This window comes from Monodelphis domestica, chromosome 6 (genome assembly GCF_027887165.1).
Source record: "Monodelphis domestica isolate mMonDom1 chromosome 6, mMonDom1.pri, whole genome shotgun sequence".
NCBI lineage: Eukaryota > Metazoa > Chordata > Mammalia > Didelphimorphia > Didelphidae > Monodelphis > Monodelphis domestica.
In genome coordinates this window covers 187,804,755-187,822,009 of record NC_077232.1, presented here as the reverse complement: position 1 = coordinate 187,822,009, position 17,255 = coordinate 187,804,755, and the positions used below count along the sequence as shown (strand labels likewise).

The 17,255-nt window shown below is 35.8% G+C and overlaps 1 protein-coding gene across 2 annotated transcripts in view; it reads left to right on the top strand.

Annotated features, from left to right (window-relative positions):
* The window catches only part of TIGD4 (tigger transposable element derived 4), a 44,499-nt gene extending 31,087 nt beyond the window's left edge, over positions 1–13,412 (top strand). The window contains exons 1-2 of one of the 2 annotated variants that reach the window (XM_056802773.1): positions 9,296–9,370; positions 9,471–13,412. In XM_056802773.1, the coding sequence (XP_056658751.1) occupies positions 10,059–11,591 (1,533 nt within the window). In that variant the 5' untranslated portion in view covers positions 9,296–9,370; positions 9,471–10,058 and the 3' untranslated portion in view covers positions 11,592–13,412. Of the gene's footprint in view, positions 1–9,295; positions 9,371–9,470 lie in introns of those variants that run through there. The other variant, XM_056802772.1, reaches the window with a different exon arrangement.
* Positions 13,413–17,255: the final 3,843 nt, after the last annotated feature.

The following is a 17,255-nucleotide window of genomic DNA, read 5'->3' as shown; positions in this document are numbered from 1 at the left end:
GGTTATATGTGCAAATTTTAGGATAATACCACCAACTGTTAATTAACTTTGGGGGTTCAGTGAAGAACAAAGTATATTTTTAGGAAGAGATATTAGAAATCATTGCCATAGTTTGGAGGGGGACTATAATCAGACTAATCAGATAAGACCTGGAAACTGAGATTCAAATATTGGTTCTTCCTCTTACTACCTGTTTGTCTCTGGATAGTCTTTAATAGTAAGGCGTTATATGGTTGTATTTATAGCTGTTTAAGGTTTAAAAAGATCTTTACATTTTAAAACTCATTTGATCCTCCCAACAACCTTATGAGATAGGTGCTATTATTATCCCCACTTTACAGATGAGAAAACTGAGGCACAGAGCAGTTAAGTGATTTTCCTAGGTTCCCAAAGCCACTTAGTGTCAGAGGTGGGATTTAAATTCAGATCTTCTTGAATCCAACTCTTTTGATTTATTTACTGTGCCAAAGTTCACCTATTTGTTCTCAGTTTTGACATCCATAAAATAAAGAGATTATATTAGATAATAAGTTCCCCTCTACATCTAATCATATTGATGTAACTAGCAAAGAGTTAAATAAATGACATAGTTCTGAACAGTAGGATTTCTGGCTTTCCCTTTGACATTGGAGAATCCTAGTTGCTTCTTGAGAAGGGGATTGGTACTGTAATAAAGGAAACTGATTATGGTTGCTTAATGGAAGAGAATAGAGGACCCCCAAGGGATGTTTGATGCTATTGAAGCTCCAGAAAGTTGCTGGGTATAGGAGAATGGGGAATGTGGATATAATGGATTAGATAAAGTTGGCTCTTAATTCTTCTCCAGGGAAGAAGGCCGATTTTTGTGGTTTGGCTTTACAGATGTGTTAGTTTCAGGAATGGAGATATATTGAGTTTTACTAGCTGGGATGAGGGTGCTTTGGCGACTGTTGTAGAAATAAATGTAGGCTGCTATCTTAATTTAGGAATCATTCATTTGCCTTTTGCCAAGAAATTATCTCCTTTCTTATTGACCAGATGAAATGACTAACCATTTATAATAGGCAAAATGCTGTCTTCTATCTCTCATTTGGGAGATAAGAACTGATATATGAATATGTATTAGGGGCAAGGGAGGAAGGGTGGAAGTGCTTATTTCTAATTTAACTGGAAATTAACCGGAGAAGAAAGAAGAATTTGGAAAGACTCCTCTTTCTTCTTGGAGGGGAGTTTTTGTTTATTCAAGAGACTTGGCTCTCGTTTTTTCTTTTGTTCTTTTCTGATCTGGGCCAGATGTTGATTTGTGTTGAACAGAAAATTCTCAGTGGAAAGGTCTGCTGGTGAATATGGTTGTTATTTGTCCATATAGAGTGGGTAACAATTTATTCTTTAGTGAAGTTCTGTTTTTTTTTTCTTTTAAGAACTGGAACAGCTTTATAGAGTGTGCTCAGACTGTATCTGGGATTAGGGGCTGTAATAGGTGATAATCTTCATAGTATAATTCAAAGACTACCCCAAGGCCCTACCTTATAGCTTGGTGCTCTCCTTCCATATACCCTGAAATTCCTACTTCGAAAGTTATCCCTTTAGATAATATTCTAGATATTCTGGGATCTAGATAACCTAGACATCTAGATAATGTCCTAGAATTTAAAGCTAAATACATTAGGGATCATCTAGTCCAACCCCCTCATTTTGTAGTTGAGGAAACTAAGACCAGGAGAGGAATAGTGAATTGCTCAGGATTATGGATTTAGAGCTGGAAGGGACTTTAGAGATCATCATCCAATTCCCTCATTTAAAAAAAGTATTGATGCTTTCATATCACATTCATTTCCAAATATCCCTTCATTACCCTCCCTTATCCAGGTAGCCTTCTCTTTCAACAAATAATGATAGAGCAGCAAAATCAAGCCAAACATTGACTGTGTCTGACAGTCTCCTCTTTGAAGAAAGAGAGAGGTAGATTTCCTTCTCTCTCTTCTACAGCTAACATTGTCGTTCTAGTTACACTACATTTAATTTCATTTATTATTCTTCCCATTTACATTAGTATGATCCAGTGATCCAAGACAGTCCTCAAGGACTCATGTTGAAAAATGCCATCCACCTCCAGAGAAAGAATTGCTGGAATCTGAAAGCAGGCAGAGACATACTATATTTCACTTTATTTCTTCACTTTTGTTTGTCCGATTTCTCTTTCACAAAATAACTAATATGGAAAGATGCTTTATACCATTACATATAAAATTGAAAAAAAATTAGTACGATCATGTATAATTTGTTTTCTTAGTTCTATTGACTTCATTCTATGTTAGTTCATTTATGTCTTCCATATTTCTCCAAATTCCTGAAATGTTACTATGGCACAATAATATAATATTGTAATTATGCATTGAAGCTTATTTAGGTAATGCCCAATTGATCATTTTTTTTACCGGGGTTTATAGAGATTTAATTAATACAAATGAGGAATTAAAGAAAGTGAGAGAGAATACCAATTGATCATTTTATTTCTTTGTTGTTCAGTTGTTTCAGTCACGTTGGACTCTTTATGATCCCATTTGAGGTTTTCTTAGCAAAAATACTGGAACAATTTGCCATTTGCTTCTCCAGCTCATTTTACACATGAGGAAACTGAGGTGAACAAGGTTAAGTGACTTGTCCAGGGTCACACTACTAGTAAGTGTGTAATTTGAATTCAGTAAGATTTGAACTTTGAACTTCCTTTCTTCAGGCCTCTCTACCCTCTTGATTTCTAGTTATTCTCTTCTACAAAAGTGCTACTGTGAATGTTTTGATATATTTACAATCTTGCTTTTTTTTTTTTCCATGAAGAAACTGAGGTCTATGGAAGAATTAGGTTACCCAAAGTCTTACAGTTAGCATGTGGAAAATGCAGGATTTGAAGTCAGGTTTTCTAACTCTAAATCTAATATTCTTTCCATGTTACTACCCAAAAGGAAGCAGAACTAGAGAAACAGTAAGGCTATTATCTTCAAAAGGGCACTGCTAAAATGAACAAATAACTCCACAAAGAAAAGAGTTGTTGGGGTTTTTTTTTCACTCAGTAATAGATTATTGGCTCAGATTAGCACAGATTATTAGTTCATCAAATAAGATAATCACTTTAGAAAGGAGAGAGCAGAGCCCTGAGGACTCCGGATTCATAAGACACTATGTGTGTGTTTGTGTGTGTCTATGTGCGTGAAGAATGATTTTAATAATAAAAAGATGAGGTTTAAAAAAATAGAAGAGGCAAATGAATCCTTAGGGAGCCAGCAGGCACCTGATAGCTACCTTATAAGTCTGTGTTTTGTCTACCTTGCTTTAGGACATTGTTTTGAGTGAAACATCTTATTTACATATACATTTCATAGCATTATGTAATCAGAGAGTGATTAAAAAACACTATCCACAGCCAAAGAAGGAATTGCTGGAGCCTGACTGCAGATCAAAGCAGGTCATCCTCCACTTTATTTCCCTCATGATTTTTTTTATTGCATATGCAATATGTGTCTTTAATCTTGAAGGAATGGGGAGTATGGAAATACATATTGTATGAAAGCACTGGTACGACCTATATTAAACTATCTACTGCCTGGGGAGGTGGAAGCAGATAGGGGAAGAGAATCTGAATCTCAAAATTTCAGAAAACAATTGTCAAAAATTGTTTCTACATGCAATAGAAAAAAAATTTAGTTAAAAAAAAGAACTACTTAGAGATGATGCGGCCTGATCCCTTCATTTTTAAAGTGAAAACCCTGGAACTTAAAGAAGTTAAAATGTTTTGCCTCAGCTCTGTCTAAACTGTCAAAGAAAGGGGGAAATAGAGACAAAAACAAAATAATCTCTACCCTAAAGAGCAAATATTCCATACAAAAATGGCAGGTACATATGTGAGTAAATTTTGTGTGTATATAATAAAGTCAATAAAAATTAATACTAGATCATGCATGTAAATATATATATATATGTTTATATGTATAATACAAAATAAATGCTAATTTATGGCAGAATTAGGACCAGAATCATAATCTGCTAAATGCTAGTCCAGTTTTCTTCTTTCCCATTATATTATATCCTTTCTCAGTTTGATAACAATTGCTATTTTTAACAAAACACTCTTGCATCCTTTCCAACTCTGTCTTCCTTACTATTCCTAATACAACCATCTATAACTCTTTCTTAGATATCCAGATCATGTTCTCCAACCACAGGTGTCACACAGAGTCTTAGACCCTGTTCTCTTCTCCTTCTATATTGCTTCACTTGGTGATCTCATCAGCTCCTATGGATTTTGTCATCACCTCTTTGGTGATGATTCTCATATTTACCTTTCCTGCCTCACTCTTGGAGCTGACCTCCAGTCTGCCATCTCCAACTGCCTTTCAGACATCTTCAATCGGATGTCCAGTAGGCATCTTAAATTTAACATAGTCAAGACTGAATTCATTATCTTTCCCCTTAAACCCTTCCTACTAACAGCATCCTCCCAATCCCTTAGGGACCCAGGCTAGGTAACATCTTTATCTCCTCACTTTTCCCCCCTCCACCCTCCATATCTAACCTATTGTTAATTTTATATTTGCAGCATCCCTAGAATATGTCCACTCCTCTCCTCTGACACTGCCACCCCATTGGTGGCCTCCTCCTTGTTTTGGTACTGTGACCAGGGCCCCTGCTCCCTTGTGACCAGCACTCCTTTCCCAGAGTGCTTCCAGTCAGCCCCAGCTGTGTCCAGTGCCAGCAAATGGTCCCCTGTAATATCTTTCTGATCAGTTGTCCATCCCCCTTACCTTCTCTGGGCTGAGAGCTCCTGAAGCTGCTGCTGCTGTTGCTATTTCTGCCACTACTGGTCAGTGTACTCTAGGGCAGCACCTACCTGGGTGGTACAGACTTCTCCTAGTCATCTCCTGAATTTTCTTAGGTCAGGAAAAAAATATCTCATCCTGACCTTTTGTTGGCTCTACTGCTCCAAATGCTGATTTGAGGTGTTATTTTAAAATTGCTCACAGAGGAATGTCAAGAGAGTTTAGCTGGCTTGCTGCTCTAATGTGCTATTTTGGCTTTGCCCCTCTAGGCTAATCCTGTGTATTTTTTGCTCTAGTGATACTGGCCTTCTTTCCATTCCCAGTCCATTACTTGGCTTTGGTTATTTTCTGACTGTTCCTCATGCCTGGAATGCTCTCTTATCTCTATCTGCTGGTTTCCCTGGTTTCCTTTAAATCCCAGCTAAAATTCCTTCTTATATAGTAAACCTTTCCCAAGTCCTCTTAGCTCTAGTGCCTAAAATATTTCCCATTTATCTTAAATTTACCTTGTTCATATATATCTGTTTCCTTGTTACCTCCCTTATTATATTGTGAGCTTCTTAAGGGCAGGAACTATCTTTAGCTTCTTATCACGTCTCCAGGGTTTAGCACAGGGTCTGACACAATTGGTATTTAATAAATATTTATTGACTGACTGACTATTACTCTACCTGCCTAAATGGTCTTCCCCCTTCCAGTTCTGTCCACACAATGCTTATAATATTACTCTTAAAATTTCATATCATTTGGTTACTCTTCTTTTCAAAAGCCTTCATTGTCTACCATATGCCTACCAAATGTAACCAGTTCTGACCTATTCAACAAATAGTAACTACCTACTATATACAATGAATTATGCTAGATTCTGGGGATGTAAAAACAAGATAAGATGCAAGGATTTTATAGTTCTGGAAGAGAGATAAGATAAGACAGATATGCTCCAATTTAGTCCATTGTGTAAAATCATAAAGGAGATAGAAAATAAAGTGATATGAGAAAGGATGAATTTACTGTTTGCTGGAGAAGGAAAATGGGGAAGGGTTGAGGTAGGAGATAACAACTAAGCTGTTTTGTTTTTATTTTTTAAACCCTTACCTTCTGTCTTGGAATCAGTACTGTATATTGGTTCCAAGACAGACAAGTGGTAAGGGCTAGGCAGTGTTGTTAAGTCCAGGGTCACACAGATGGGAAGTGTTTGAGGCCAGATTTGAACCTACGACCTCCCATCTCTAAGCCTGGCTCTCAATCCCTAAACTGGACATTTGAAGAAAGGAAAATATCTCAATAGACCATACCAGGGAAGAGAGCCTAGAAGTACCAAAAAAACAAAGACAGGAAAGAGGAAGATGAAACTATTGTTGTTTATCCTTCATTTTTATTTGTTTGTTTGTTTTTTCAAAGAGGCCCAATGTATATCACCAGATGATATCTTGCACATAAATTGGATTTAAGTGAGGCAAGTTGGACAAAGTTTGGGCCTCCTCTCTTCCAAAGTCATCAAAATCCAGTAGCAAGACAAAAGTCAGTATAACCCGTCATAGTGTCGCAGCGTGAGTTGTGTGGGAACACGAAGGGAAGTAGTATGCAGGAGTCAGACTAGAAAGGGGCTGCTTGAGAAGGGCTTAAGTGTTTGACTTGTTAGACAGTTAGTTATTTGGAACTCAAGAAAGCTTCTGAACCAGGGAATGATGAGGTGTATTAGGGAGGGAATGTCTTGTGTATAAAGCAAGGGTGCTTGACCTTTTTTTGTCTCCAGGACCCCTCAAGCAGTCTGGTGAAACTTTTGGGCCCCTTCTCAGAATCATGTTTTTAAATGTACTAAATAAAATATATAGGATTGCCAAGGAAGCTAATTATATGGAAAAGCAATTATGAAAAAAAGGTTTTTAAATTCATAAATCCCAGGAATAAAGGATGAGTTGAAGAAAGGAAAGACAGAGAGACCAGTGCAGAGCTTGTTAAAGTAATCCAAAGGGGAAATAATGAGGATTTCAATTAGTGGTTATAGCAAACAAGTCAGGTTAAATCAGCAAGCTTTTTAGTAAGCACCTACCAGGTCTCCAATTCTGGAATACCAATGAAAGGTACAAATAATCCTTGCCATTAAGGATCTCATAGTCTAATGGGAGATGCTACATACAAACAACTATATTCAAACAAGATATATATGAGATCATTTGGAAATTATCAAAAAAAGGAAGGCCCAAGGATTAAGGGGGTCCTTCCTACAGAAGGTGGGATTTTAACTACAATGTGAAAAAAAAGCAGGGAATAAAGAGGTGGAGATGAGTCTTATCTCCATATCAACTTTGGCAACCTTATTTCCCACTGCTCCCAGACCTTTATGTTCTAGTCACATGGAACATTGTGCTGTTCTTAGACTTCCTGCCTCACTTTCTTTCCTCCAGACCTTTACTTATGTTGGAATACTTGGTTCACATAACTGCCTACCAAAATCCTACCCATTGTTCCAGAACCAGCTCAAAAAATCATGCTAAGAAGACTTCTGTGATTACTGAAGCAGAGAAAATAAACTCTTATCAGAAATGCCTTATGTTTTGGTATAATTAATGAAACACTGTCTTCTGCTCCCCATAAACTCCTCAAGGTCAAGGACCAATTATATTTATTTAATTTTATTTTTACATTTAACTTTTTTATTTATTTAATTTAGAATATTTTTCCATGGTTACATGATTGATGTTCTTTCTCTCCCCTCCTCCCTCCCCCCCTTTCCATAGCCTACGTGCAATTCCACTAGGTTTTACATGTATCATGTAGGTCAAGACCTATTTCCATATTATTAATATCTACAATAGAGTGAACATTTAGAGTCTATATTTCCAATCATATCCCCATTAACTCATGTGATCAAGCAGTTGTTTTTCTTCTGTGTTTCTATTTCCATAGTTCTTCCTCTGGATGTGGATTTCTCTTTCTCACAGCTCCCTCAGAATTGTCTTGGATTGTTGCTGCTAGTAGAGAAGTCCATTACATTCGACTGTACCACAGTGTATCAGTCTGTGTACAGTGTTCTCCTGGTTCTGCTCCTTTCACTCTGCATCACTTCCTGGAGGTCCTTCCAGTTCACATGGAATTCCTCCACTTTATTAATCCTTTGAGCACAATAGTATTCCATCACCAACAGATATCACAATTTGTTCAGCCATTGCCCAATTGAAGGACATCCCCTCATTTTCCAATTTTTGGCCACCACAAAGAGCACAGCTATGAATATTCTTGTACAGGTCTTTTTCCTTATTATCTCTTTGGGGTACAAACTCAGCAGTGCTATGGCTGGATCAACGGGCAGCCATTCTTTTATCGCCCTTTGGGCATAGTTTCAAATTGCCCTCCAGAATGGTTGGATCAATTCACAACTCACCAGCAATGCATTATTGTCCCAATTTTGCCACATCCCCTCCAGCATTCACTACTGTTCTTTGCTTTTGTTTTTGTATATTTAGCATCTAGTATAGTACCCTGAACTTATTTGTTCATTAATGTTTATTGTTATACTGCATTCCCTTTTAGTTATATGTATATCTATTTAATCGCTTCTCTTGCTAATAAACTCCTCGAAGGCAGGGGCTATATTTTAATATATTTTTTACTCTTCCTATTGCACTAGCAATGAGAATCTAATAAATACCAAATGAATGAATAAATGCTTAAAAACCTCCTGATTACCTTCCGTCTTAGTATAAATTCTAAGAAGAATGGTAAGGGCTGGACAATCAGGTTTAAGTGACTTGCCCAGGATCACACAGCTAGAAAATGTCTGAGGTCTGATTTTAAACCCAAGTCCTTCTGATTCCTGCCCTGGTGCTTTTCCACTATGATCCCTGGATGCCCTATGAATATATATATATATATATATATATATATATATATATATATATATATATACATACATACTTTTAATACTATGTTGGATTAATAGAAAAGGTGATGGTTATTATGTACATTTAGAGTAATGTTTGGATTTCTAAAGAATTATTTCCTTCCAGAGACCTATGGAGTAGTCACTGCTTTCCCAAAGAACAGATAGATAATGTGACAACATAGAGGAGACTGGCTTCAGAGTTCAGTGAGCCTGGGTTCAATTCCCACCCCTGATACAAAACAGCTATTTGACCCTGGACCAGACCCATAAGCTCTCAGTGCCCCCAAAGTAGCTCTTCATTAATGTAAATTGCATATCTGTATTGGTGAAGGGACTTTCTTTCCTGGGATTTTCCTCTGCCAATGACATCATAGACCTGAAATCTCCCCAACCTGCTTCCCCAAAGTAGGAGATAATGACAACTGTCTAGTTTTATTCTTGTTCTTCTTTTAGAACAGGCATCGGAGACAGTTTAGGACTGCATGCAAAAGATAGCCATGAAGAAGCTAGCCAGCGTCATTTTTAGTTTTTTATTTTTGTTATGACATTTTGGAAACAGATTAAATTTAGTTTATTTCCATAGCATATATAAAGCACTTATTCAAATAGACTGAGAAAACTTAATTTGTGGCAGATCTAGAGAACTTTCATAGAGAGAACATGTAAGAAGTTAACATTCCCTCTAAAAGCTGTGAGTTTTATTTTTAGAAAGTCTTTGGCATTGTTTTTTAAGAATAATTGGGATAGGGGATGATGCATTATCTTCTAACATTTCTTTTTCTTTCTTATAGTTGCAAGAAATTGAGGAAGATACATCAAGACACAATAATCTCAGAAGGATTCTACTCCTTTCCAAATCCTGGAGAGATAAGAAAAACTAGCAAAAAATATTTTTCTCACAATAATTTTGTTTACAAAATATTTGTCCCTTTATTTCTGAACTGTTCTAAGGAAGTTAATTAAACAGAAACAAGGAAGATTTGTGAATAAAGTAAAATTTCTTCAAAGGGCTGATGCTCCAAAAATATATCAGCAGGCTCAGACAAGTTTGATATAATGAGATTTCTATTTTTGTTTGACTTTTGGCACTTCATTTGAACTAAAAACTGACCTCCAGTTGCTACAGAGACTTTTTTCCTAATAAGTTTGTTAGCCTGATTACAATTTTTTTTTTTTGTAAACCCAAGTAACTTTAAATGAGTGATTTTGATATTAATCCCTGGGAGTATCTGTACAACTACTTGGATACTTTAGATGCTGACCAAATTTTTGCATTTGTGGTGTGACACACTGCATCAGATTGTGCCATATTGGAAACTGTCAACGGAAGCAGATAACAAGAAGCAAAAGAAGAAATCTCTTCAGAGACACTGGATGAGATGGCAGAGGCTTCAGTGGGTCCCTTACCTCTCCCTGTAACAAGGAAAAAGAAAAGTGTGTCTATTGAAGAAAAGATTGACATCATCAATGCAGTAGAAAGTGGTAAGAAAAAAGCAGAGATTGCTGCCAAATATGGAATAAAGAAAAATTCACTATCTTCAATTATGAAGAATAAAGACAAGGTTCTAGAAGCCTTTGAATCTTTAAGATTTGATCCCAAAAGAAAAAGACTCAGAACTGCTTTTTACACAGATCTGGAGGAGGCATTAATGAGGTGGTATCGAATTGCCCAGTGTCTAAATGTACCAGTTAATGGTCCAATGTTGCGTCTCAAAGCTAACGATTTTGCTCAGAAACTGGGACATAGTGATTTTAAGTGTAGTAATGGTTGGTTAGACCGCTTTAAATCAAGATATGGATTAGTATTCAGATCTCAGCATGTAGAAACTGCAGCAACCTCTGTAGATGCTGCCACTGTCTGGGTGCAAAATGTGCTTCCATATTATTTAAGTGATTATCACCCCAAAGATATATTTAACATAAAAGAGACTGGTTTGCTCTATCGAATGTTGCCTGCTAATACTTTTGCATTTAAGGGGGAAGCATGTTCAATTGGAACACTAAACAAAGAAAGGATCACTCTAGTAGTTGGGTCAAATATGGATGGCTCAGAGAAGCTTCCTTTGCTTGTTATTGGGAAAAAGAAAAACCCACTTTGTTTTAAAAATGTAAAATCATTACCTGTAGATTATGAAGCAAACAAAATGGCATGGATGACCCCTGAAGTCTTTGAGCTGTGGATGCAAAAGCTTGATGAAAAATTTCAAGCTCAGAAACGACGAGTTGTGGTTTTTCTCGATTCTTTACCAGCACATCCAGAACTAAAAAGTCTAAAATCCACTCAACTAGTTTTCTTTCCATCTTTATCTTCCCAATTTGTAGCTATGAAACAAGGTGTTATTAAAAATCTTAAGGTCAAATACCGATTTTGTCTCGTCAAGAAATTTTTAGACTCTGTCGAAAGCAGCAAAGAATTTACTTTCTCTCTTCTAGATGCAGTTGATATGTTACATCTGTGTTGGAGAGCTGTAACCCCAGAGACTATTGTTGAGAGTTATGAAAAGGCAGGATTTAAATCACAACATGGAGACTGTGGTAAGACAAATGGGGAAGTTGAAAATGGCCTAGATTTAGTTGCCCATGCTCTCGCTGCAGGAGTAGAATTTCCAGAAGATTTATCTCTGGAAGAATATGCATCCCTGGATGATGATTTGATGACATGTGAAACAGCTTCAGAAAGTGAGGTGACATGGACCAAAGAAGATAAAACAAATGAAATGGACTGTTATACTTCTGATGAAGAGGATGAAGATGGATCTCCAGAATCCGAACTACTTTTGCCATCAATAAAGGAGGCAGTGACTGCTTTAGAAACTCTTAAAAAATTCCTCAGAAGTCAAGAAATCAATGACACCCTTCATGATTCTTTAGCAGATCTTGAAAATTTTGTCCAATGTTTATCACTGAAGTAATTATCAAATGTAAGTTATCTAAGAAGGAATAGACTTTTCCTAATTCCATTGTAAAATTTAAGGAATATAAATGGAAAATATAATTGGAAAACAAAAATGAAAACCATATAGTCTTGGGAACTTGTGATTTAATTGCAAAAGCCTTTTACTCTGAGTTAACAAAACTGCCTAGGAAAGGTGAACTAAAAACGTGTCAATTAGGTGTGATGATTAAGTGAAAAACTTTAATTTAACAAGCAATATAGGTTTGAGATATTTTCCTTAGGCTCTTTACTTGGAAAATATGGTTTACATCTTTCTAAATGAGAATAACTTTGACTCACACCTTCAGATTGAATCATTGCTATTTTCTTTTTTTTTCTATAACTTTTACCTTCCATGTTGAAATCAATACTGTGTATTAATTCTAAGGCAGAAGAGTAGTAAGGGCTAAGCATTGGGGGTTAAGTGACTTGCCCAGCGTCACACAGCTAAGAAGTGTCTGAGGCCAGATTTGAACTTGGACCTCCCATCTCTAGGCCTGACTCTCAGTCCACTGAGCCACCCAGGTCCCCCCGCCCCCCATTTTCTATTTCTTTTCAGAAGTGTAGGTTAAGATCCCGATAGTTTAAAGTGATCTTTTCTGAGGAATCAGTAACTAAGGTGAACAGCAATTATCTTCAAAGCATCTTATAATGGAAGCATGAACAAAAATGGCTCCAAGTGTATGTTGTAGAAGTAATAGATAATATTTATTAGCATATATAATGTATGTATATAGTAGTGTATGCAATATAATAGGATTTTTATGAAGAAGGCAATTTGCTTTACTTACTGACCTCTTCAGATAGTCTAATAAGACTCAGATGGATCATTTCTTTGGTTTACCAAGTAGCCTGGTTTTTTTCTAGGGATTTCTGATATTTTATTAAATAAGTAATTGTGAAAAGCAGCAATTCATGTACTCATGAAAATATCCAAGGTGAGCATACTGACAATGATAAATATAATATATATATATCTACATATATCTACGTACACATGCACATATATTGTCTGACATTATTTAAAGGGTCATTTGTAAATAAGGGATCAGATGAAAGAAAAAGACCCCACAGTGTCTTCTTGATTTCCCTAACTTGTAGTGAAGTTATATCCTTTGAAAAGGCTTTTCCCCCCTAAGTTAAATGTAAATACAGAAAGATTGTGCATTATTTTCATTAGAAATTGTAACAATCTCTTGTAGTATTTAATATGCATAGTAATACAACTTTCATCAAATAAAATGTGCCAAAATTTGTAAAATATACATGCCACAAGCATTTTTATTTATAAACGAGATCTCACATGCTATTAGATATTTCTCTAATTTTGCCAATACCTTTTTAATCTAAACAATTTATTTTTTGTTTTGATGAAAAATGTAGGGTTTTTAAAATAAATTTTAACATCTCAGCTATATTTTTATCTATTCAGTCACTTTTATGTGCAGATTCTAACATATTTATCTAAATTTTCCTTTGGAATAGTGATAGTCACACTGATTGCCTTTATAATGGTAAAGCATATATCCATTCATAAAGTACATGATGAAATAATGGAATAATGTAACTCACTGCACTTCCAAAATTTTGGCTGAATCTTACTAAGACTCTTACTATGTATTCTCTTCAAAAATTTATCCATGACTATTTGGCCAACACACATAAAGCTAATCTGAGGTGTCTTGTCAAAACAAGAGAAATTTTTGTTTAGATTTTTTTCTACCTATTCAAAGCTGACTGCAGGGAATAAACTGAATTTGTTTTTCTTTCAACATTCAGTAGTCCAAGCCCTAACTTACTAGGATTAAGAAGTTATTTTTTCAATGAGAATATTAGTAACTTATATTTCTTAAATAATTTTACAAATTATTTTAGAACTAAACATTCACATTCATGTTTGGATCTAGAATTGTTCATCACTTGGTGGCAACAAAGATCCACTAAGTGTCAGGATGGATATTTATATAGTTATACACTGTCTTCTCCTATGAAATGCATAGCCTGGAAGTCTGCTTTCTGTGGCCCTGTGGAAGCCAGTTTGTGAGTCAGGAAAAAAAATCATTCAATTTATTTTTGTATTCAATTCAACAACTATTTATTAAGGTGCCGAGAATACAAATATAGGAAGGGGTGAAAACCCCCGTCTTCAAAAAGATTATATTCTCATGGAATTGAAAAGGACATTATGATGGCAAGTAGTTCACCTTATGACATTATTCTAGACCATTCCATGTAATTCTGTTTTTATTCTCTTCATTGTGACTAATACAGTAAAGAAATTTCTGTTTTCAAGGTTTTATTCTAATTTCTGAAGGTTCATCCTTAATTTCCTATGGTGGAAGGAATTCAGTAAGCTGTAATAATTATAAAAAAATAAATGAGAGAATGACTAAAGCTTTAAAATTCAGAGGCTATGTGATTTAGTAGGAAAAAGCTCTGACCTGTGGAGTCAAAAGCCCCTTTTGAATAAGAAAATCCAAAGCCTGCTTTGCTATTTACTTCCAATGCTAGGTCACTAAACCTTTTCAGGTCTCAATTTGCTGTAAAAGAAAAGGATTGGGCCAGATGATTTTTAAGGTCCTTTCCAATTCTAAATAAACTTTTAAAAATCCTTAATGTTCTGCATCATTCTATGTTGTTTATAAGATGGGCTATAGAAACTAAAAATTAGAAGAGACATCACAGACCAGCTAGTCTAAATCCTACTGGATCCAAAATTCTTCTTACAAATTCCCCAACAAGATTGATCAGTCATAGTGAAGGTACATACCGTAGTGGGAAAGGTGAAGGGTTTCTCTCTTTAATTAATTAATTAATTAAATTAAAATGTCACCCTGACTCATATTGAGATTACAGACCACTAAAAAAAAGCCCAGATCTTTTCCACAGAATTTCTTAGCTAGCTCTGCATTCTCAGTCTTCTGTATTTGTATAGAACAGTGTGTGTATGTATATATTTATATTCATGTGTGTATCCACACAGCTATAAATGCTTTAAGATAAGGGAACTCGTAATAATAAATGGCTTCCCTTAAGTCTCAACTAAAATCTCATCTACTATAGGAAGACTTTCCCTATTCTTCTTAATTCTAGTGCTTGCCCTTTCTAAATTATTTCCTATTTATCATATATCTACATATACATATATCTACATATATATACTTACATATTTCTTCTGTACCCACACATATTTTTTAAACCAAGTTCATGGTTACATTTATCCATGTTCAATTTCTTCCTAGATTTAGTTTATTGTTTTAGATTGAAAAGACCATTTTGGCTTTTGATTTCTGTCACAGAATGAGCTAAGTGGCCTTCCCAGCACTGGGTCACCTAGAGATCTGATAAATATGCCCTTTGTGCCTTCCCCAAAGCCATAGACAAAATTACTGGACAGCAAAGCACCAAAGGCTTTGGGGAATGCACCAGAGCTCAGCCACTGTTATCTTTCTTCAGGCATTCAAGAAGTTCTGAATTGAAATAACTATATTCTCATTTAGCATATCTTGTCCAGTGCAATAGTAACCAAGAAATCAATCAACTTATTAAGTGGCTGCTATGTGCCAAGCACTGTGCTGAGCACTGGGGATACAAAAACAGGCAAAAGATGGTCCCTGGCCTCAAGGAGCTCACAGTCTAATGGGGAGAAAATCAACAAACAAATACGCACAAACAAGCTATACGGGATAAATGGGAAATAATTTAGAGAGGGCAGGCACCAGGATTAAGAGGAATGGGGAAGCTTCCTGGTAGAAGATGAAATTGTGGGCTCTCTTATCTCTAAAAATTTTTTTTCTTTTTTTATTCCAGATTTTACAATACCAAATATAATAAGCATTTCCTTATACAAAGAAAAAGAAGATAGTATATAACTTCTCTTACCTTGAGATAGGTTTATAAGTTGAACATCAAAATGGAAAAATAAATACTGGATCATGTGGAAGAGGGATTACCATGGTCCTTCCTGGTCTCTCCCACCAGTGCCTTAGAGAAACAGACCTGGAATCACGTATGGAAAGATTTCTCAACTTCTTTAGAACTGTCCAAAGAATAAATAGATTGCCACTGGGGCTATAGATGTTTAAGTGAAACTTGCCTGGGGAAAGTATAGATATGTTTTGGGCAGGGCTTAGACTTAATTGTCTCAGAGATTTGCTGACTCTGTGAAGGGCATCCGTGGTTCTTTACTTTTTCCTCTCATTTATCATCATCATTGTTGCTATCCTCATTAACCACCTTACGATGTTTTAAAGTTTGCAAAACACCTTACAAATATTATTTTATCTTCATCACCCTGAAGTTGCTGCTATTAATGCCATTTTTTACATATGAGGAAGTTGAGGGAAAAGGAGGTTAAGTGACTTGTCCAAGATTACATAGCTAGTAAGTGTTGAAGGTTGGATTTGAACTCAGATCTCCCAGACTCCAGGTCCAGTGCCATGTGGTCAGGTCTTGCTATTTCTGCCTTCACAATATCCCCCTTAATAGTTCACACACATGATCACTTCTCTAGCTGAGGCCCTTTTCAATTCTTACTTCTTTTGAAATAACTATCCAATTGGTCTCCTTTCCTCAAATGTCTTATCTTTCCAATCCATACTCTACACAGGAACACCTAAATTCAAATTCAGCCTTAAGTACTTTCTACCTATGTGTCCCTGGGTGAGTCTGTTTGCCTCAGTTTCTTCAATTGCAAAATGGGAATGATAATAGCACCTACCTCCTAGAGTTGTTGTGAGATAATATTTGTAAAAAACTCTTAGCACGGTGCCTGGCACATAGTAGCAGCTATAGAAACATTTATTTCCTTCCCTTCCTTTCTACAAAGCGATATTCCCAAAGCACAGTTCTAATCATGTCACTTCTCTACTCGAAAGCTCCAGGAGCTACCTGTTGCCTCTTGGATTAAGTGCAAACTGTCCTGTTTGGCATTTAAAGCTCTTTGTCATCTAACTACCACCTGTCTTTCCAGGAATAATAATAATAATAAAAGTAGCTGATATTTATATAGCATCTACTGTATGTCAGGCACTGTACTGAGCACATTACAAATATCTCATTTAATCCTCACAACAATCTTGGAAAGTAGGTGCTATTATTATCCCCATTTTACAATTGAGAAAACTGAGTCAGAGGTTAAGTGATTTGCCTGGGATCACATAGTATGTATCATAGATTAGATTTGAACTCAGGGCTTCCTGAATCCAGGTCCAGCCCTCTATCCACAGACTCATATAACTGCCTATGATAGTTGTCTCTGTTGAGTAAAAAAGGGAATTATTATTTTAGCAACTTTGACCATATAAAAAGTTGTTGATTGTCCTCTAAAATTATTCTTAAAGTATTCATTTTTACCATTGATGAATGAGTCTATATGTTTCTCTAGATAAGGTTTGTCAATTCCATGGTTATGAAATGGTATCTCAAAGGTTGCTATTTTTAAAAAATTTATATTTCTGATAGACTAGACATTTTTTCCAAACTACTTTTAAACAATGAATTTTTATTTGTATATATTGCTGGCACAAAATTTCACAGCCCTATATTATATATAGATGAAAAGATGTCACAACTCCTAGAAGATTGGGACTCACTGCCATGGACTTTCTTTTCTTTATTCTGATGAAGAATTCCATAGTGA